This window comes from Poeciliopsis prolifica, unplaced genomic scaffold, assembly GCF_027474105.1.
Source record: "Poeciliopsis prolifica strain line A6 unplaced genomic scaffold, Auburn_PproV2 SCAFFOLD048, whole genome shotgun sequence".
NCBI classification, from domain to species: Eukaryota; Metazoa; Chordata; class Actinopteri; order Cyprinodontiformes; family Poeciliidae; genus Poeciliopsis; species Poeciliopsis prolifica.
The window spans coordinates 710,043-730,651 of record NW_026562423.1 but is presented as its reverse complement, the minus strand read 5'-3'; the positions used below and the strand labels follow the sequence as shown (position 1 = coordinate 730,651).

At 43.6% G+C, this 20,609-nt stretch overlaps 2 protein-coding genes across 6 annotated transcripts in view; one reads left to right on the top strand and one right to left on the bottom strand.

Annotated features, from left to right (window-relative positions):
• The window catches only part of mms19 (MMS19 homolog, cytosolic iron-sulfur assembly component), a 19,324-nt gene extending 7,387 nt beyond the window's left edge, over nt 1-11,937 (top strand). For 2 of the 3 annotated variants that reach the window (XM_055057604.1, XM_055057603.1), the window contains 22 exons: nt 48-122; nt 208-285; nt 881-1,019; nt 1,713-1,867; nt 1,993-2,071; nt 3,039-3,164; nt 3,242-3,323; nt 3,397-3,494; nt 4,188-4,331; nt 4,412-4,567; nt 4,641-4,737; nt 5,447-5,549; nt 6,432-6,524; nt 6,619-6,745; nt 6,841-6,947; nt 7,519-7,575; nt 7,649-7,835; nt 8,497-8,579; nt 8,663-8,827; nt 8,955-9,014; nt 9,586-9,686; nt 9,815-11,937. In XM_055057604.1, coding sequence (XP_054913579.1) covers nt 48-122; nt 208-285; nt 881-1,019; nt 1,713-1,867; nt 1,993-2,071; nt 3,039-3,164; nt 3,242-3,323; nt 3,397-3,494; nt 4,188-4,331; nt 4,412-4,567; nt 4,641-4,737; nt 5,447-5,549; nt 6,432-6,524; nt 6,619-6,745; nt 6,841-6,947; nt 7,519-7,575; nt 7,649-7,835; nt 8,497-8,579; nt 8,663-8,827; nt 8,955-9,014; nt 9,586-9,686; nt 9,815-9,845 — 2,343 coding nt within the window. In that variant the 3' untranslated portion in view covers nt 9,846-11,937. The remainder of the gene's footprint in view (nt 1-47; nt 123-207; nt 286-880; nt 1,020-1,712; nt 1,868-1,992; nt 2,072-3,038; nt 3,165-3,241; nt 3,324-3,396; nt 3,495-4,187; nt 4,332-4,411; nt 4,568-4,640; nt 4,738-5,446; nt 5,550-6,431; nt 6,525-6,618; nt 6,746-6,840; nt 6,948-7,518; nt 7,576-7,648; nt 7,836-8,496; nt 8,580-8,662; nt 8,828-8,954; nt 9,015-9,585; nt 9,687-9,814) is intronic. The other variant, XM_055057605.1, reaches the window with a different exon arrangement.
• On the bottom strand, nt 8,952-20,496 carry zdhhc16b (zinc finger DHHC-type palmitoyltransferase 16b). 3 transcript variants are annotated; one of them, XM_055057609.1, is made up of 10 exons: nt 20,139-20,496; nt 16,662-16,949; nt 16,385-16,579; nt 15,669-15,757; nt 15,559-15,587; nt 15,316-15,449; nt 13,724-13,809; nt 13,501-13,624; nt 13,287-13,357; nt 8,952-9,038 (listed from the first exon to the last, which is right to left on the bottom strand). In XM_055057609.1, exons 2-10 carry the CDS (start codon nt 16,911-16,913, stop codon nt 9,008-9,010), a joined length of 1,011 nt encoding a protein of 336 aa, XP_054913584.1. In that variant the 5' UTR covers nt 16,914-16,949; nt 20,139-20,496; the 3' UTR covers nt 8,952-9,007. The 3 variants fall into 3 exon arrangements, with proteins under 3 accessions (XP_054913584.1, XP_054913583.1, XP_054913585.1); XM_055057608.1 differs by lacking the exon at nt 8,952-9,038 and adding an exon at nt 11,993-12,604; XM_055057610.1 differs by lacking the exon at nt 8,952-9,038 and adding an exon at nt 12,614-13,224.
• Nucleotides 20,497-20,609: the final 113 nt, after the last annotated feature.

The following is a 20,609-nucleotide window of genomic DNA, read 5'->3' as shown; positions in this document are numbered from 1 at the left end:
GCACACGGCGAGCCGTTGCGGAGCCTGAACGGGTTTCTGTCTTCCAGTTCCTGTTGCCGCTCATCATCGAGAAGCTGGACTCAGACGTCCAGAGCGCCAAGCTGGACTCGCTGCAGACCCTGGTGAGAAATGCTTCAGAGTCGCGTCGCAGTCAGCCGGGATTTAACGGGACGGTTTAACTGGCGTGTTGTGCCCGCTGCATTTCAGGCTGCCAGCGTGGGACAGTATGAGCACAGAGACTTGGCTGATTTCCTGGAGGGACTGTGGAGCTCGCTGCGCAGAGAGGTTCGCTGCAAACACTCTTCTTTTCAACTCTTTCTTCTTCTCTGCAAAAACACAAAATCTCACCAAGTATTTTTAGGCTGGTTTCTGTCTTAAACTTGAATTAAGATAAGTCTAACTTTCAAGTAGCTTTTCAGCAAAATATAAGAGTTAATTTTAAGTCAATATTTCCTTAAAATTGATGAAGAAGGACTAGTTCCACTGACGGATTATTTCATTGATAGCAAGACAATTTTCCCGTGTTAAAAGTGTAATAATCTGCAAATGGAACTTGTATTTTTTCAGCAGTTTTAAGGAATTATTGACATAGAACAAGCTCTATTATTTTTCTGAAGCATTACTTGAAAGTTTTTTGTTTTTTTTTTTCATTTCAAGCATGATAAGATATTTGCGCTAGAAACCAAACCAAACATACTTGGTAAGATTTTGTGTGTTTTGCTGTGTTAAATTGTGTTTCACTTCAGCTTTAGGATGTAAAGCCATTTTTTGAGATGAGTTTTAAATCCATGTTTTCCATCAGCTCAACCTAATGTGTATGTGTGAGGGTTTTTATTAGTTTTTTTTAAGACCCATAATCTCTGGTTGCCTTTTGCTGTAGGTGTTTCAGACATCCAGCGAGAAAATTGAGGCGGCTGCCCTCGCCGCCGTCACCGCACTCGCTTCCTGTCTGTCTCGCTCTGTTCTCAACTCTGACTCTGAAGACTCCCTCAGCTCCTTCCTGGGTCTGGTGCTCAGAGGTGAGCTGAGCTACGTACAATGAAGATCTCAAGAGGGGAAATAAAAAGTGTGAATGGCAGAAAACATAAATAAAAAGTTGTTAGGGAGGCTGGTGAGTTACTAAAAAAGTAGACTTATTTCACTTTTAGATAAGAAGAAAAGGAAGGTTAGAATCTTTTTAAGATGTGTAACTTTGCAAACATTGCTATTTATTTTTATTTCACCTTTCGAAGAGGTGGCGGCCGAAACTGCTGCTGTGCAAGTTGCTCAGCAGGTTGTTGCTAGGTAACTAAAGAGTTAGTTGATGCTACCAGTTTAGCTTAACTAGCTCTAGAGGTGCCTACATCCCAGAATGCTGTGCAGTTCTGGATCAGAGTTCAGTGAAATCACTGAAAATGATTTATCAATATTGATCACGTGTCTGATCGCAATAAATATTGTCATTGAATAATTATCCAACCGTAAGAAAAACCAAAGGAAATTGTTTGTTTTTGTTGGGGGGAACATGGTGGTGGCAGCATTATGCTTTGGGGAAGCTAGTTGGAGTTGTTGTAAGGAAGGATGGAGCTAAACACAGAGCAAAACTGGTAGAAAATCTGAATTACATTCAGGGTTATGGTGGTAATATGACAAAATGTTGAGGGGTGTGAATACTTCTGCGAGGCGTCGTGTCTGTTTTTGATTAGATTTATTTATTTATTTTCATTTTTCAGATTGTAAGCAGCACCTGTTTGAGCCTGACTTGAAGCTAGTGTGGCCCAGCGCTAAGCTACTCCAGGCAGCCTGCAGCGCCTCCTTCAGGGCAGCCCACAGCATTACAAGTGCTGTCATGCCCCCTCTGGTGGAGCAGTATAACAGCAGAACGCAGGTACAACAGACACAGCTGTGTGTTGTTGGGGGTTTTCTTAAAAAATCTTATTTTTATTTTTCTATATCAGTGAAATACAGGTTTTGTTGTCATGGTGACATATTGATCCAGGTGTTTCTCTGCAGTGTTCCCACAGGCGGACGCTGCTGGAGGTGGCACAACGATTCATCCAGTCAACTGCTTCATGTCAGTCTGTAGATCACGGTGAGGAAAGAGTTTCCCTCATTGCTATAGTCCAACCTTTTTGGTGACTTTGGAAAAGATTTGTCCAAAAATGCTTAAAGTAAAATGTTTTGGCGACTCGGTGACCCCAAGATGACCCCATGTCCAAATTGTGTAGGGGTCCTATTTTATTCAGTTTTAAAGAGCTTTTCAGCTCCAGTTAAGTCAAAGTAGAGTTTGGTTTGGTTTTCCCATCATCCTTTCACAATCTCACTTTGATTTCTGCTTCAACTGCAGATACACAAGCTTAGTTGAGTAGTTTTTTAAACTTTTTTCTAACGTCTGAAATGATAAGAGGCGCTGCTGCAGATTTAATCAGATTCTGAGTTCCCTTTAAGAAATGCAATAAAAGAAGACATAGGAACATGAGGGCTAATATTTATTTTCATTTATTTGCAGCCTTTCTGTCATTAGCAGTCATTATTTATAATTATTTAATTAATTATTGACATTAGGAGCAGAGGAGATGTCACCCTGAGCGAGAGAGGAGTCTAGCTGAATTTTTATTACAAACATGCGCAAAACTTTGTCGATATAACGCTAATGTTGATGAAACACAATTGTGCAATTGTGGTGTTGCTATTAAATAAAGTTAATAGTTAGTAGTTCATAGATAATAGTCGGTAAACATTATGATCCTCCGACCCCTTCCTGTCTTCTGCTATGGTGTTTGCGGTCGCAGCAACATCCGGTTGTTGACATTGTGAGGTGAAAAAATGTGTTTTAACTGCAGTTTTGTGAAATAAACCAAAATTAACCAAAAAAACCACCTCATCCTAGCGCCCAAACTTTTTTTTTATCCTAAAACGAGAGTTTTTCCAAACTTGGCATGTTTCCATGAAGCAAATTTATGTTTGTAACCTCAATTAGCACAATTCAGTGGCTAATAAAAACTACAGCTACTGTAAATCTGCTTCCTCTGGTGACCGTCTGCTCTCTGTCTCTCCAGATGAGAGCCTGTTTTCTGCGTATAAGGACTCCCTGTGCAGCTTGGTGTTCTCAGCTCTATCTGAAAGTAACTCCAGTCTGCAGATCACGGCCGCCTCGGTGCTCACCTCTCTGGCCCAACAACCAGGTGAGCAGCGCTCCACCCCGGTGGACCCGATCAGATCAGGACCGTCTAGAGGAGCTGAAACGCTCTTCTCCCCGCAGGTCTGCTGCTGGACTCTGACATCGAGCTCGCCGTGGACCACCTGACCAGGCTGCTGCTGACGGATGAGGACGAGAGAGTCAGGTCGGCTCCTGTTGCTTTGCCTCTCACGTTTGTGAGTCCAGTCTGTGATGGTCTATCTCCTCTGTGCGGTCAGTGTGGCCGTGGTGGAGTGCGCCGGAGCCTTGGCCGAGCGGCACCCTGCTGCCTTCATCACCAAACTGATCCCAACGCTGAAGAAGGAGATGTTTTCTGGTGAGCAGATGGAAGGAAGCCTGAAACGATTAATCGGATTAATGGTTTACCCTGCTGCCTGAAATAATTGTCAACTAATTTAGAAATTAACTGGAGTATACAGACTAAATAAATACATTTGGTGAAAGAGCAACACACTTAGGGCAGTAATTTAGCCAAAACAGTATACAAATATGTCTATATACATTTCACATAAAATCTTTTGTTAAGCACCTTTTGTTATCCAATTATTAATCACTTAATTCAAATAATAGTCAAAAAATCAGCTTTACACAGCATTGATATAAAACCAAGCAGTCAGGGATGAACCTTTCACATTTTTTTTAGCTGCAAATGCATTCATTGCTACAAATGATCAAATTTTCATTAACGTAATGCTTTGATTTTATATTTTAGGCAATAAAATGTTTCTTTTCTTATTAAGAAAGGAATTAAAATTTTTTATTAGTATTTTTTAAAATGTTTTTCTAAGACCGCATTTAAAAAGCCTCAAGTTCTTAAATATTTGCAGAATGTTCAGATTTGTATTTATTTATTTTTATTCTATTGTCAATTTAAAGCCTGTACTTTATTAATCCCAGAGGGAAAATAATTAATTTACCAAAAATTATTTGCAGCCCCAGATGAAAATATTCAGTTAGAAATTTGGTAGCTTTGCACTTTAAACAAATTTCTTTTTCCTCTTAAATTTAGACCAAACAGAGTTGTCTGAGGTGCGTTCCCATCATGCAGTGCGTCAGCGCTGCCTGTCCGCGCTGGCCGCGGTGTCCGTCCAGGGCAGCATCGTCATGGAGAGTGCGCCCGTCCTCCTGGACGTCCTCGGCTCGGCACACGCAGGTGATCCTCCTTCCACCGACTCTTCTGGAGTTAGGAAGTGAATGAAACGCGCTGAAGATATCGGGGTTTTTTTTATCCAGATCCTGATCGTTTCTCCGTGGATGAGGTGGTGCGCGCCTGTCTGAGCCTGCAGAGGATAGCGGAGCGGGTTGAGGACGGCAAGGACACAAGTCGATTCTTTCATGACGTCGTCGTCCCGCGCCTGCTGTCTCTGGCGCTCCAAGCTTCACTGCAAAGTGAGGGGCGGAGTTTCATCGACGCTCAGAAAAGTCGTCGTGATGAAACGGAAATAATTACTGTGTTTTCCAGGCGACGGGTCATCGGGTCGTCGTAGTCCGCTGGTAGCGGAGGAGATTCTGTCTGCCATGGTTCCTGTTATCAGCACCGCCTGCTCCCGCCTGCAAACGTGAGCATAAATACAATAAACTATCAAAAAAATGTTCATTTAGAAGAATCTGAAACCTGAGAATTAAAGGGGAAGTGTTTTGTGGAACTCACTTTTGAGCTTTACATCAACTTATTATGTTAGTTTCTCAGCAAAAACATACCTGGAGTGTTGCTTTGATTCTTTTATGAATCTGTGAGAAATCCTTTTAATTCTCCATGGCAACCATTCAGCTGCGCAAGATGCCTGGGTGGACATAGTCCCACTTTGGAGGACGAAGCTCCCGCAGTTACTAAACTTCTGAGCTTTTCCTACTGAAGCCCCCATTCAGTTCCTTCAGACTAGCGAGGGGCAATTAACAAACACCTGGTGGTAAAAACATGGATAAAGGGTCAATAGAGGGGCCATGTTGTGATGACTTCCTGAAGGCAGAGTTTCAGAAAGAGCAGGAGCTTCTTAAAGGGAGAGAGGTCCAATTTTGTGGCTTTAAATTACAAATTCAAATTTAATTTAAGTCACATTTATGTACTGTATTTTTACAACAACTGAAGTCAACACAGTTACTTGATAGCGTTATAAAATGCCACTATGTGCCTAGAAAATACACAATGCTGCCCCTTTACATTTCTTTTACTGCTGATTGTTGATTTCCCTCCTCAGTTTGATGTCTCTGTTCTGATGTCGGTGGCTTTTCATGCGGTTTCCTGTCGGGGTGTTTCCGTGTCACCAGGTTTGCAGAACAGACGGCGTCCAGGGCCGTCTCTCTCTTCCTGGACGGTGACGTCTCGTTTCTGCCCGACAACTCCTTCCCACCGCGCCTTCAGCTGCTCCAGGTAAAAGTCCCAGCCACTGAGTGGCATGAAGCTGCCACTCACTGATTTCACAGCAGCCAGTCAGTGAACTTTGTTCATACCACTAAGTAGATTTGGTTTCAGCAGAGTGTGTCAGCTCTCTTACCAAACAGGAAACTTGACATAGACACACTATATAGAAAAGCAACATGACTGAAAAGTGAAACTTTTAATCAGCACTGAAACGATGCTAAGTTGAACTGTGGAAAACATGGCAACAGTTTTACGTTTGGGAATCAAATATCTAGACAGGAGCCTGTATGGATGGGATGATCTTACTACTGGTAGTCAAATAATTTTCCGTATAACTATTTAAAATAACCTATTTTTAATATCTTCAATAAAAGAAACATTATTTGCCATTTAAAACCCACTCTGCTCAGTATGCTCAGTAAATGTGCAGAAAACAGTAAAGGCAGTTGCAGTTTTTAAAAAATCAATTTGGACCGAAATCTGAATTGGTGTTTAACCCCAAACTGGTTTAAAAGCTAACGTTACTTCAGTCAAAACATGCCATTCCCACAGCATGACTCTGCCACCACCTTGTTTTACCATAAGGACGGTATGTTCAGTGGAAATCAGAATGCAGGCATTTTAAATGAAATTATTTACTAATTATGTCATTTATTAAATGTTATCAGCTGTATTTTGTGTCAGCATAGTTTTTAAAGCATTTTTGTTAAGTTAATTTTTCATTTTTCCTTATACTGGTGCGCTGCATTGGGTTGGTTTCCAGCATTCAAATCCATTGAAATATGTTGAGGTTTCTTATTGTAGCAAGTCATAAGAATACTTTTATCATCTTTGTACCTTATTGGAAACATTGGAGTTTGTGTTTGAAGTGTGTTATTATATTCACCCCAGCAGCAGCAGCAGGAGCAGCAGGAGGATTCATCGTGGCGTCAGACCCAGTTGGTGTGTCTGCTGATGGCCTGCGTGTGTTCGTTACCTCGCAGCGTGAGTCTCAGCCCAAACTTTGTTTCTGATTTTTTTTACAAAAAAAAAAAAAAAAAACTCTTGTGAAGCTGAAAGCGCTGCGTGTGCCCTGCAGGTGGCGCTGCCCCAGGAGGAGCGGCTGCTCTCGGTGCTGGAGGAGCTGAGCTGCAGCTGCAGACACCCGCTCTCCTACACGTCGGCTGCCAAATGCTTCGCCGGCCTGGTCAACAAGAAGCCTCAGGGTGCGTCTGAGCGTCAGGTTTTTATCTGAAACATTTAGCCTGTGATGATGATGATGATGATGATGATGATGATGATGATGATGATCTGTCTGCAGGGCCTTCTCTTGACAGTTTAATTCAGGGAGTGATAAAGAGAGTGAGCAGTGAGTTGGACCGACCCTCCTCCCCTCTGCGCTCTCAGGCCTTCACGCTTCTGATCTGGGTGAGAATCTCTCAGCTGAAACTTCATTTTCTCATGTTTTATTTCTTTCACACATTATTTGCACTTCTTTAAAAAGCCTTAAACTCATACATCTCAAATGAAGACCTGGAATGCCTTAAATTTATTAAAGAAAATGTTAGTCACCCTTAAATATGTCAACCACAGGTTATAAATTGCATCATGGTGATGTAGGTTTGTTTTTTCTTCCTGGACTTTTGTATCAGGCAAAAGTTTGAGCTGCACACAGACATCATCACTGCATTCTGTGACATGAGGTGATGAAGGCAGCTGGTAACAAGCTGCTAATGCTTGTTAGCTAGCTGGCTTGCGTTTTGCATTCATCAAATTCAGATTTGTTCATGTCTTAAATGGGCAGCTAGCAGGATAAATCAGTTTCACAGTTTTGGTTCCCTGAAAAAGAAAAGCATTAATTTTCTTCATTTGTGCCGCGCTACAGTGTGTGTTTTATTCAGAATGGTCTTAAAAAGTCTTAAGTCTGATCTGGTGAAGCCTTTTAGAAACCCTGCATAAAGAGCACACCGTTTTATTTTTCTCCTGAAATCGTGTTCAGGTTGCCAAGGCTCTGCTGCTGCGGTACCACCCTTTATTTCCAGCGCTAACCGACAAGGTGAGAACAATGTGAGCTATGAGTTAAAAAAAAAAAGTAATAAGTTCTGAAGAACCTGACCGGCCCTGTGCAGGTCTTCTCTCTGCTGGACGACGCCCTCCTCGGCCCAGTGGCCGCTGACAGCTTCTCGCTACTGATGAGCGACTCTGCCGACGTCCTGAACCGCGGTTGCCACGCCGACGTCCGCATCATGTATCGGCAGCGGTTCTTCAGCGAGAATTCTGCCAAGCTGGTGCAGGGCTTCAACGCTGCGCCGCAAGGTTAGACAAACATCAACACTCATCAGTGGCACTGATCTCACCTGAGTTGCTCTGACTGGTTGCAGCACACAACTTGAAAACATGACCTAGATGCGCAAGTTAGAATTTTTTTGTGAATTTTTCTATCTTACTTGCACGGCGTCAAAATGATTCATGCAAACTTTCTTTGATCTGATGTGAAAGTTTCAGTCAAACTGTTGATTCTTGGTCATCATCGGGTTTTCAAACATGTTAAAACTGGATTTGGACGAGATAAAGTAGACATTCAGCTTCTAGAATGGTTCAATTGAAACACAGTGTAGTCAAATACTTCGCCACACTCGGCTGTGCAAAACACCTGGGTGGACGTAGGCCCGCCTTCGAGGTCCAGCAGGAAGCAGTTTCCGAGCTTCTGCCTCACAGAGCAGACTCTCCCTCATGACTCCTCCACTCAGCTCCTTCAAACTAGCCAGCATTCATTAGCAGACACCTGGTGGATGATGTAGCATCTCGTAGCTCCTACGCAGTACTATTTGGTTAGTACTGCCCCTTTAAATTAGGAACATTGTGTGTAATCCTGCTTGTGTATGCAAACTTGTGACAGCGTGTTTTTTTGTTTTTGTTTTTTATAACTGGAGTGTGTTGTTTTGTTTTTCTCTCTGGTCTTTTGGCTGCCTAACAGAGAAGAAAGCCAACTACCTGAAGGCTCTGTCCAACATCGTCAACAAGTTGCCGAAGCAGGTCCAGGTGTCTGAGCTGCCGGCTGTAAGGTCCACACATTCCCTCTCTGGAAAACAACCAGACCTCTCATCTGGCCTGCCAATCGGTGTGACGTGTTTTTTGTCCAGCTCCTGACTCTGCTGCTGGAGGCCTTGACGTGTCCTGACGAGGGAGTCCAGCTGTCCACTCTGTCCTGCCTGCAGCCCGTCCTCATAAACCCCCCGCAGGTCCTGATCCTGCAGCTGGAGGCCCTGGTCGGCCGGCTGCTGGCCCTCGTCGGCAGTCCAGCCATGGTGAGGCACCGTTTCCTGTAGGAAAGCGATGCTGCTTGCTTTACTAAAACAGGACGATTCCACCAACCAATGACTGAAGTGTTTTCATTTAGTTATTTATTTTGTGCTTTGCTTTTTTCCTTCCCAGAAAATCCGCATGGCCTCCATACGATGCGTTCTCGCTCTCTCCCATTTCCCGGCTCACGAGGTAACCAACACTCTGAAGCTGTTTCTGTTTAAGACCAACAGATTAGTAATATTTAGATTTTATATTATTATACAGACTCATTTAGATCATAAAACAGGGGGAAAACAATGTCAGTCTTTTTGGGAAATAGTGAGGCAATCATAGATCTGAATTCTCTGAAAGAGAGGTCAGTTTCTCTTCATTTGTTTCCTTTTTTTCTTTCTCACTTCATGCACTTCAGTCATTTCTTTTCTCATTTTATTCCTTTTCTTCTTACTTTATTGCTCTCTTCTTTCTCAGTTTATTCCTGTTGTTCTGTCTTCTTTTTGACTTTATTCCTAGTCCTGTTATTGAACTCATCCATCCTTTGGTTTGTACAGTTTTTGTATTTAAATCCGGACTTCAGTAGAAATATCTGCTCTTCACAACAAACCTTTGGAGTTATACTTTTAAATAAGACGAATAAATGACCATCTGAGTGTGTAAATAAATGAGAAATTCAAACACAAAACACTGGCAAGCAGCATGTTGTCAGCTGTACGTCCTAAACCATGTGTGTGTGTGTGTGTGTGCGCGTGCGTGCGTGGTGAAGGTGTTGCCATTCCGGTCGCGCGTTCTGCGAGCGTTGGCTCCGCCCCTGGATGACCGGAAGCGGCTGGTGAGGAGAGAGGCGGTCCAGGCCAGAGCGGAGTGGTGAGGTCACATTGTTTCAGCCCCAACCGGCTCGTTCCGAAAACGTCCTTCGTTTCCATAAACTCAGAAAGAAAGCCTCAAACGCTCATGATAATCCGAGTGGTTGATTTTGTTCCGTTTCCCTGCAGGTTCCTGTTAGGAAGCCCTGGTGGAAGGTGATCTCTGTCTGTCCATAAAAACCTCCAGGACCAAGTAGCAGAGCGCTCTGCCTACCTTCTCCTCCTCCATTCAGAAAAGTGTTTGCTTTAGCGGTCTGACTGCGCGCACACACACACACGCACACACACACACAGCCTGGTGAAGCATTTTATGGATCCAGTCAGCCCTGACTGGAAGCCTCACCAGAAGCCATGCGGCGTGTCACAGACGCTGCCTTCTGAATTTTATAAATCATAACTTGCGCAGACAACCAAGCCACAAAGCATCTGTTGTTTTTGTTTTTTTTTTTTTTTTTTTCTTCTTTGGATGAAATGTCCTGAAGCTGAAGACATTTTGTTCAGCGCTTCATTGTTGAACATAGCAGGTTGTTAATACAAGCCTTTTTATTGCTATTATTATTATTTTATTAACTAAGAAGCAATAAAGCAGTTTGAGTTTCAGTGATCTGTAGATTCCTCCTTTTCGGTATTTTCTGCTGGTGTCGGCTGAAAAGCTTCAGAGATGAACTTTATTTAAGCCCTGTGCAGCTCCGGACGCCTCACACTGACAGCCTGCGCCGTCGCTCTGAATGTTCAGGACGTTTGAACGGATTCCGCATGATGGAGATTGTTGTACTTCGTAAAGTTCTGTGTGGACTGGCGCAGGAAGTGTTGTTCGTTTGCCTGGTTTTCTGTGGATATTTAAGCGTGGTTGTTGTGTGAAGGTCGCCGTTGAGTCGGTGAGAATGTTTGGACCTCAAAAAGCTCTGCCAAGGAAATACGGCGCCTCGCAAAAGTATTCACACCCCTCGGACGTTTCTCCTCAGCCAGACTTTGATTTTTTTATTTTTTTTTTTCTGTTGGAGCAACAAAAAATTATTTTGAAATAAAAAAATAAGTTTTCAACTTTAAATAACAAATAAATAAAGGTCAGAGGCCAACTTTGTCAACAGTCAAGTTAGCTTTTACTGTACTAGCATGTCTTACTAGAGATTCTCATTTACATGGCCGGTTCTAGACGGTACTGAAGTTAATTTACTTCTGGTCATACGTGCTGACGTAGAGACTGTCACTAATTGTTTCCTTTGACCAGTTGTATTTTTGTCTCTTCACAGGTTTTAGTTTATCAATAAATTAAAACTGAAGGTGTTTAAGCCACTTTGAGAAATCTATAGGGGTCTGAAACCTGCAATTCAAGAGCTAATCAATCCCGGCAGGTTTTCAGAATAAAAAAAAAAACTAAATTGTAATCAAAATTGCTTGGGTTTGGTGCTAATTTACAAATGTTTGCAATGAATTTCATGATATTTTAAGATATGTTTGATAGCAAATCAGACTTTTTGGTACTTTCCATATCAATTATGGACTGTACCATGAGTTAGGCTGATGCAGTGGCGCCATAGAAGAAATAGTGCCATCTGCAAGTTTGAGTTAGCAATCACTTAAACCAAATGTTTTTGTGAAAAATGTGCATTAAACTCACAACTAATGCATTTGTGCAATTTCTGAATTGTTTCTATGTTCATTTCTACGAGTGCAGAATCATAAAAAAAAACTGGATCTGCTTGACATATTAAACAGTGAAATATTTCATGTTTTTTTGTTTTCATGTATTTGTTCTGGCTCTCGCCCCGGCTCTCTGGTAAATACCATCTAGAGCCGCCACTGCTCTTTCACGCTTCAGTGTGGACTTTGACTGGGCCATTTTCCATTTTTTGTGTGTGTATAACTTGAAGTTACCAAGAACATTGTTGGATAGGAAAAATGTTGACTATGGAACCAGCTGGACGTTTTCTTGACTAGATAAAGTATTTCACTGTTACAGTGGCGTGGGCATTAGCCCCGCCCAGTCAGCATCTCGGTTATGTCATGTGAAGAATTAGCCTCAATAACATGGATACACTTCGATCTGACCAGCTACGTCAAATTTCCAATGTTAGTCATTTAACTTCCATATTATTGTGGCTCTTCCACGTTTTGTTTTTTTGTTGTATTTTTTTGTGGAGACAGAGTCTCGGCGAAACGAGAGGGTTCAAGTTTGTGAATACTGCCGCGAAGCGCTGCAGACAATGACGAATGTCTAACTTTGTTTTATTAAAACTCTTCTTTGTAAACTGACTGTATCTTTGTCTTTTATCAGCACAACATGAAGACAATCGATAGCAGAAAATAACAAAACTTGATTTATTTTTTTTTAAAAAGAAGAGAAAGTGGAGCACAGCTCCTATTGGTTACTGATTACATCAGAATCTCTTGTCACAAACATTCAAATAGGAAACTGAAATGAAAATGTCTCCATGGGAATATTTCACAGTGCATTATTTGCTAATATGAACTGCCTTGTTTACAAAACCAAAGGAGCAAAAAAGACTTGTTTTTAAAAATCAAAAGAAAGCCAGAAGGAAAGGAAGTGAGTTCATCATGTTTTCCTTTCTTTGGCACCAGGACACATCATGTCAGTAGTGCGGAATGTAACCCCCGAACGCCCCTCTCTCTCCTCAAAACGTAACATAGAAAGTTGCAAACAAATATTAAAAATCCTCAAAATGACTCAAAACTTGGATCTGCAGCAACCAAAGCATCTCAAGTTGAGTCATGTTCAGTTCCCAGAATGCATCAGAGCACAGCTCCTCCTCCGACGTGGTCTTGCTGCTTCGGATGTGAGGGGAGCAGAGAGGTCAGATGGCCATGGGGTCGCTGCTGGTGGAGGGCCCGGGCCACATGAGGCCGTCCCCGCTGGGCGGGTGGCTGGAGGGCAGCAAGACCCGGGTCAGCCAGTGGCTGAGGGAAGGGGAGGGGGGGGCGAGGGGGAAAAGTCTCATCGTTTCAACAGAGATGACTCAGAAATATTCAGACAACAAGAAAACAATATCAGTTTATTAGGAAAGAGCAGGAAATGCTAACTGTGATGAAGGTTTTAGAACAGGCAGTGTGAGGGGCAGCCGTCATTAGGCCATCAGCTGGGTTGGGAATTTGATTTGCGTTCATTTCTGCTTGGACTCAAAACATTTTGGCACTTTTTAAAAGTTCTGAACCAATATAAATCCTTCTTGGTCCACAAAGGCCTAAAATTATGGAGGGAACTTACCGTTCAGTTTGACGTTTTGAAAAATAAATCACAATTTATTCCTCAATTAATTTGCTCTCTAAATTGATATTGCAACAGATACGGTCAGGTCAGAATTAAGACTCTTAAAACCGAATCCTTGACTCTTATTTGGATTTATTCTTTCTTTCCTCAAACACTAACTTTCTTCCCTTCCGTTTTTCCTTCCTTCTTTCTTCATTTCCTTCTTGGAGCCATAACTTTCTTGTCTCCTTCCTTCCTTCCTGGATCCATTCTGTCCTTCCTTGCTCCCTGACTCTCTTCCTTCCCTCTGCCCTTCCTCTGCTTTCTCTAGCTTTGATGCGTTCAGAATTATTAAACCAACATATGAAGATGTTTTGTTGCTCTTGGTCTCACCTCCTTGTTTCCACTCCAAAGAACAGCTTCCAGTTGTTCAGGCGGCCATGATGGTACGGGTTTCTGAACGCCTGACAGGGAGAAGAGGAACCGTTAGAACAACAGCAGCCATTGTTTGTTTGTTCTAAATCATGTCTCTTGAAGTAATCCAACGGAAAAAAAATGTTTTATGAAGAACAAATTAATATTCAATTCCATTCATGGCCAACAGTACCTTGCCGTTGCCCTGCAGCCGTCTGGCCTCCTTGCGGTTGATGTGACGCTCCACGCTGGTCTCTCCTCTGCTGATCAGCTTGGCGTGCCACAGGGTCAGTCCGCCCAGCGCCACCGCCACCGAACTGCAGAACCAGCGGGTCAGAGCGGATCAGGAGAGCCGTTACCAAACTGCCAACTCGCTGCAGGAAGTGGTCCAGGTTCTGTGCAGAGCGCCGGCTCACCTGGTCAGGACCCAGAGGAAGATGATGCACTTATGGCCAACGCTCTCTCTGGGGCTCAGATCTGGAGGCGGAGTCTGAAAGGAAGACTTAAATGGAGACAGGAAGTACTTTAGACTGACGGCCAACACGGCGCCGCTCAGCTTCCACATGTTATGCTAGCTCTGATTTGTTCCTTTTCATGACTTTTGCTCATTTGTTTTCATGTTCAGACAATTATTCCTTCTGGTTTTCTAACTCTTTATCTTTCCAACAAATAGCATGGTGTGTAACCGTGGCAACACAGTTGTTTTTCCAATTGACAGAAGCTAATTAGCGTCTCAAAAGCTCAAATAACCCAAAGTACGACCCCAAACCCCACAGTTAAAAAGAGGAGCAGCCAAAGCCAAGGATGATTGTCATCGCTTAGCAACAACTGATGATGTCATCCAGGACATATTTTTTGGAATATCATTTTAGGTGTTAGCATATGATATTGTTTTATGAATACTGTACAGCATTTTGGCGCAGTTAATGTTTTTAAAGTGCTTTATAAATAAAATTGACACGACAGCAGCAGTCTTCAGTCAGAGGCCTCGAAGGATTCCTTGCAACACTGACTGCTACTGGAGATCCTCCTGTTCACAGTGAAGGTACTTGGAAGAGACAAGTTATGACAATATTTAATAACCGTTTGGAATAAATGAAAGTATTTTTTGAAATTATTTAAACTGAATTCAAAAGTGTGGCCCAGGGCCCATTTGGGAGTGTCACCCCCCCAATCCCCACCCCCAGTTCAAAAATTTATTAATTTATGATACTAATTTATGAATTATTTAATTTTTGCACTGTGAATAAATGAGTTGTTTAAATCAGCCAGTTCTGGATGCCGCGATCTAGAACTTTATGAAGGTGCAGTGAAGCTACTGTAAGATAAGCTAATTTGGACAAAAACAGATGAATAAAACTAAATGATCACATATGATTAAGCTGTTTTTTTGTTTTTGTGCAGCGCTGACCTTAATCACATGGCCAGCGTTGTTTACTTCTCAGCTTTTCAGATCCTTAATCAGACGTAGATATGAGAACAGGATCATTTCCAGGTGTCCTGTTTCTATCTTTGCCCTCCATCTGAGATCAGATTCTGCCTTCCACCTCACAGGTGCTGTCGCTCCAAACATCTCATTAAAGCTCCTTGATTGAAACAGGCCCCACCTCGGGACAGAGGTCATGCACGTTTACTATCCAGAGCCTACAGCTCCCGGAAACGTTTGACTGGAGCCACAAAAACCATAAAAAAAAGGTTATCAAGTTGTTTTATTGAAGAATCATGACTGTAAATTTATGTTCAGATTTGAGAGTATCAAGCTTTAAAAAAAAAGAAAGAAAAGAGAACAAAGGTTGCACCGATTGCAGGTTTATGAGCCTGACCTGCTGATTCTCTCATCCATGTTTGAGAAATTCTTTAATAATACTTTAAGTTTCAATAGAGTCATCAATCATACTTTGTTGATCCTAAAGGGCCCAAAAAAAGGTTCTGGAGATCAAACTAAGTGGATCTCTGGATTCAAGTCAGTAAATGGAGGTAAAGCGCTCCGAACCTTAACAGAACTCACCTCTATGATGCTGTAGGCGTCCAGGAACAGGTTCCTGCTGCTGATGCTGCAGTAGACGCAGCCCAGGGTCATGTAGAGGCAGAAGGAGAAGAAGTAGCGATGGTTCAGGTGGCCGACGCAGTTGTTCAGCCAGGCTGGCGATGTGTTCAGGTCAAACGCTCACAGTGGGTTCAGAGAGCCCGCAGCGCTGCCAACGCTTTCATGCGCCGCTGTCTCACATGTTCTGCGCGGCTGAAAGGATACGACAGTGATGGTCCATCTTCAGGACGCACCTGCAACACAACAGAAACAGCTCTGTGACATACAGACGGGCTGACCCGGCTCAGCGCCCGGGAGGGGAGACAGCAGCTTACAGGCTGCAGATGCTGCAGTGATGCGTCCGCGGCGGTTTGGGGGTGATGCATTTCTTGCAGATGGAAACAGACGGAACGTCGCGTTTGTCCTGAAACACACAGACGAGGGACAGACTTTACCGAGACAGTAACGGTCCGCGAAGCCTCGGAAAGACCAGGAATGGACGATAAATTGTCCCACAAATTATTGTGATAAACATGAATATTGTTTGTTGTGGTATATTTCCAAGTAATAAATTGACAATGGCATCACAATGTAAGCTTGCCATCTGTTTATATACTTAACTTAAACTGGAGGATGTTTGAAATATCCGGAATAAAACACAATTAACAAGAAATAAAAAAGGAATTAAAGTCAAACGCAACCAAAATCATAAATAAAATGGATTGTGAAGTCTGCACACTAAATTGCTCTTGAAGAAATATGAATCATGACGATGGACATTAAAGAGGTCAGCTTTAGTTTGGTCTATAATGCCGTCTGCAAAACAAACGTTATTCCAGTAACAATTTACATGAAAGGGTTTCTTATGGCATGACTAAAGACAAGTGAAGACACTTGTTATGAAGTGTCATTTGGTAAATAATGACATTTTTAATGCAAAGTTGCATTAAAATTGGCATTTGTTTCATCTTTACATTATAGGCGTCATTATTTGCCGAATGACTACTGAAAACCTTTGCGAGGTTTGGGTGTGTTATGGTGGACGTAGCACCTTGGGTGGGTGTCCAGGGGAGGTGGTGGTGGCCTTGTAGTAGTGGAAGACCACCAGGATGAGCAGCCAGTGGCCGCAGCAGATATGCCAGGCGATCCAGTGAGCGGGGTACGAGGAGAAGATGGTTGGTAAGACAAACAGGTAGACGATGATCACCACAGAGGACGTCAGCAGGACCACCAGGCACACGAACACCTGGAGGGGCCCGGGGAAAAGAGAGGCGCTGAAGAGAAACCAGAGCAGAGTCAGGGCCAGTCGGTTGCAACAGAGAGCTCACCACTCCAAACCAGCGGGTGACGTTGTCCACGATCCAGTAGACCGGCTCGAACGCGCAGTCCAGCAGCGTGTCCGAGTTGGTGAGGCTGTTGTAGTAAAGGGAGCGGAGCAGCAGCTTGCCGTACCTCCACGCCGCCGACAACCTGACCCCGACCCGACCTCCTCCTTCCTGCGGGCGACACAGCCGGCGCAGGGTCAGCGCCCGCCGCATGGCCCGGGAGAGCTGCCACCTCCAGCTGCTGCCCAGACGCATGCCACCGCTGGCCGCTCGCCTCCAGAATACTCTGCCCTGCAAGCACACGCACAGGCACAGGCACATGGACCAGCAGTGAGAAACGCAGGCCGCGTAAAACAGGAGCTCGTCGTTCTGGAGCCAGACAGCCACCGAGTTCTCCATCGTCTTCCTCAGGCAGAGAGCGGACGTCCAACAGGAAGATTGGCGGTAGGCGAGGCAGGACAGTTTCCTAGAGAGTCTAACGGCGCCTTTCACTCACAGCTAATGGAAACCGAAGTGATCAAGTGCTGAGAGACACCTGTCAGCCCCCACAAACCAACGTCTGCTTTGAATAATTCAGGACCGGGCCAGATCCACGCTGATTAAAAGTGCCAAATTAGATGGGGAGATGCAGAGTGGTAACCCTGTAAAGGGGATATGGGGGGTTTGCAAGACGACGAAAGGGTCCGGAAGGACGTAAAGTGGCTACGTGATCCTGAGGGGACATTTCATCAAGCTGAGTACTGCTCCCTCTGATGGGGCTTATAAAATGACACTGGCATCAAGACAGAGCCTCCTAAAAGTACTAACAGCCTTTTAGCCTGGGAAAAACCAGCGTCTTGTTCTACACTGCAGCGCTTCTGGACTTATTGGAAAACAACAGCTTCCTAGAGGACTTAACTCCTTTGAAGTTTGAAACGATTGAATCTGATTTTACACAATTGCAAATATTTGGCAGTGATGTTTGAAAAGCCTCAGCTCGATGGAGCCAATGGAAATGCTGTGCCACTTCAAACTGTGCGGGTGGGACAGCAACGACAACCTTTGCATCCCCTTTGAACCAACCCTGTTTAGTCCGATTGAATCCAACTCTAATACCGGACTGAGAAAGTCCGGTCAGTTTGGGGTGGGAAGTTCTGGTCCGCTGACAAACCTTGACGCTGATGTGAACTCTGGAGCAGTTCAAATGCCAATACCAAGGCAAGCGGACCGGACATCACTCCAAAAGCAAGGAAAGGCATTCTGGGTAACTATAACCAAAACAAACCTGTGTCTGTGGTGCAAGAGGGCGAAATGGCTCGTGGTTTTTAGCCAATGACAAAAGATAAATGTTACAGCCTAAAATCTGACGCCACTCCATTTTTGCTTGCATTTCGTGAAGAAGGAAGTTGTATTCAGTGTCTACTTCAGAGGTTTATGTGTCATTTCCTTGGGTGGTTCTTGGTGCAGCGCCGACGTAGGCATGAGGCAAAAGGTTTGGTTTGTTTGACACAGTGCAGTGTGAAAGAGAACCTCACCAACTGAAAATGTAGTGTTGCCATTTTGGTTCCTGATTTCTCTGGTTGAAACTCAACCAGAGAAATCAAACTCAATGGGAGAAATTTCACACAGAACACTGCGAGGAGATGAGAATCGAACAGAATTTCGTAGGAACGCAATGACCCGTTAAATTCACACAGTTTGCTGTGTTACAACCAAAAACTCTTGCGTGTTTCATCCAATATATCAACACCAAGCAGTAAACAACTGAAGTGGGAGAACAACAAAGAGTTTTACAACTCAGTATCTGAAAAGTCTTGCCTGTGATGATGAGTCAACTCTTTCACGTGTGCCTCTGCTTCCGCTTCACAAATATTTGCCTCTTTGTGTTGATCCCTCACATAAAATCCCAATAAAATCCACTAACATCTGTGGTTCAAACGTGTCAAAATGTGAAGACAAAGGTATGGAAGGCACAGCAGTGATGGAAGAGAGTGAAGTCAGGTTATTCAGTTGGTTGAGACAATTAAAAACGACGGAAGTGCATGAAAACATGAGGTCAAAGGGTATCTCTCTTTCCAGTGACCTCCGGGTCTTTCCCCTTTAGAGATGGATGATGATGGACCAGCTTTCAACGTAAACAGGCGAGAGAAATAAACATGAGGACGTACAGAGCGACATGTCTGCACAGATGGGATTTCAGCAGACTGGGAAGGGGGGGGGAAGGTGTTAAGAAGTCAGATTATTCATGTGGTGAACCTGACAGGAAGAAGGGACAGAATCCTGTCAGAGCAGAATCTCTATGGTAACCGATGTCCCCCAATCTGCTCTGAGGCGGCAGGCGGACCAGCACCTCACTGTGTTTGACCGTAACAAGCTTCACTCCGTCCTCTAATGGAGGATGCCATTTTCCGTCCTCATATTTCAAGGTCCACACTGTGAATAAACCTGATTTCTCCCCTGAGCAGAAGCTGCAGAGTTCTCACTTCTAACCAGTTGGGACTTGCTTTCTCTTCTCCTCCAAATGTTTATCACTTCTTCAAATGTTTCTTTTTACACAGGCGTTCATTCGCAGATGACACTTGGCTTCTTTTTCTCGAATCTGACACCAACAGCCTCTTACTCATTCTGGCTCTTTTTGCCGCCTAACCTGGACTTCTACTAGCAGAACAATCTCTGCTGCTAAGGCAACGACTCGGGTCAGCGCTTCTGAAATGTCCTATTCCACTAAACTAATTGAACAGATGTTATAGGTATGAATGAAAGATTTCTGTCACTTGTTAGTGCAGTTATGCATATTTATTTCAGATCTGTGTGTTTGCCACACAGCTGTGAGGAGAAATGTAAAGGTAACATTAAACATTGAAGAGCTCCGCACACCAGGCCAGACTCTAGAGGGGCAGCAGCCCAGGGCTACAATTTTTGGGGGTGTTCCAAAATATTTTTATTCGATGTGGTCATTTGTTTACTCTCTCTCCACCCCCCCCCCCCCCCATCATTAGATTTGGGGAATTTGTTTGGGAAGTTATCAAAACCAAAATGTTGAATATGAAATGAAGCTATTTAATGTTATTTCTGTGATCATTTTCTAGTTTAAAAGCAATCCAAATGACTGGACACCCTGCAAAAATACCTATTTTCTATTATTGATCGTCACGCTTATGAATATGTAAACAGTATATTACTGTTCAAAGTCACAACCTCAGACGGATGCTAGCCTTTGTGACACCATAAAGATAATGACACATTCATAAAGCTGCTGTGTGTCTCTCGCTGAGCTGAAGCCAGAAACCGCCACAGAAAACCCACGTTAAGGTCATTTAGCATCCTGACTCGTAAACACGTATTCTCGTGAACCGCGGGCATTCCTCCAGTTAGTTACAGTTGTGTTGCATTAGCAGGCTAGCTAACCTCTAGCGTCTTGACACCTTTGTTAAGTGTTCCGCTCCCGTGGATAACGGTAATGCACTTTCAGAGACATACGTTAGCAACGGCGGAGCTTACCTGCTCAGGAGAACTATGTCGGTAACAGAGGCCGCTGTTGTCAAGTCATGGTTTCACTACACAAGTGACCTGCGGGAATTTCACTGACTACAGAGAGACCGACTGTACGAAGCGGTGAGACTGACGAAGCTTGTCTTTTCAGCAGATGTCTCACGACCGGTGACACAAGGAAGTTCCCAGTAGAGCGTCCTTGTGTCAAGGAGGCGACATAACATCAGATAAATCTTGAGTTAAATTCTAAACTAAACACTACCAGCAGCTCCGTCATAAAATATTTAGATATGCAATATTAAAATTCATCGGTGTAAAATTAGTTAAAGTAAGACCTCTGTCTTTATTTTTATCTTTTTTTTCCATGGCGGAGACTATTGCTGCGTTTCAGGTGTGTTCGGAACTGGGAAATTCCGGCTTTCACCTGTTACGCCCCCCTTAAATCGGGTTTCCCACTGGGAACTTGGAAGCACCTCCGTC

Excerpts from the sequence above, each read along its gene's own strand:
- zdhhc16b (XM_055057608.1), bottom strand. The coding sequence starts at position 16,913 with ATGCGTCTGGGCAGCAGCTGGAGGTGGCAGCTCTCCCGGGCCATGCGG. Across the intron at positions 16,580-16,661 it reads TCACCCGCTGGTTTGGAGTG|GTGTTCGTGTGCCTGGTGGT; the intron begins GTGAGCTCTCTG and ends GGGCCCCTCCAG. Across the intron at positions 13,625-13,723 it reads TTCCTCTGGGTCCTGACCAG|TTCGGTGGCGGTGGCGCTGG; the intron begins GTGAGCCGGCGC and ends CTGGTTCTGCAG.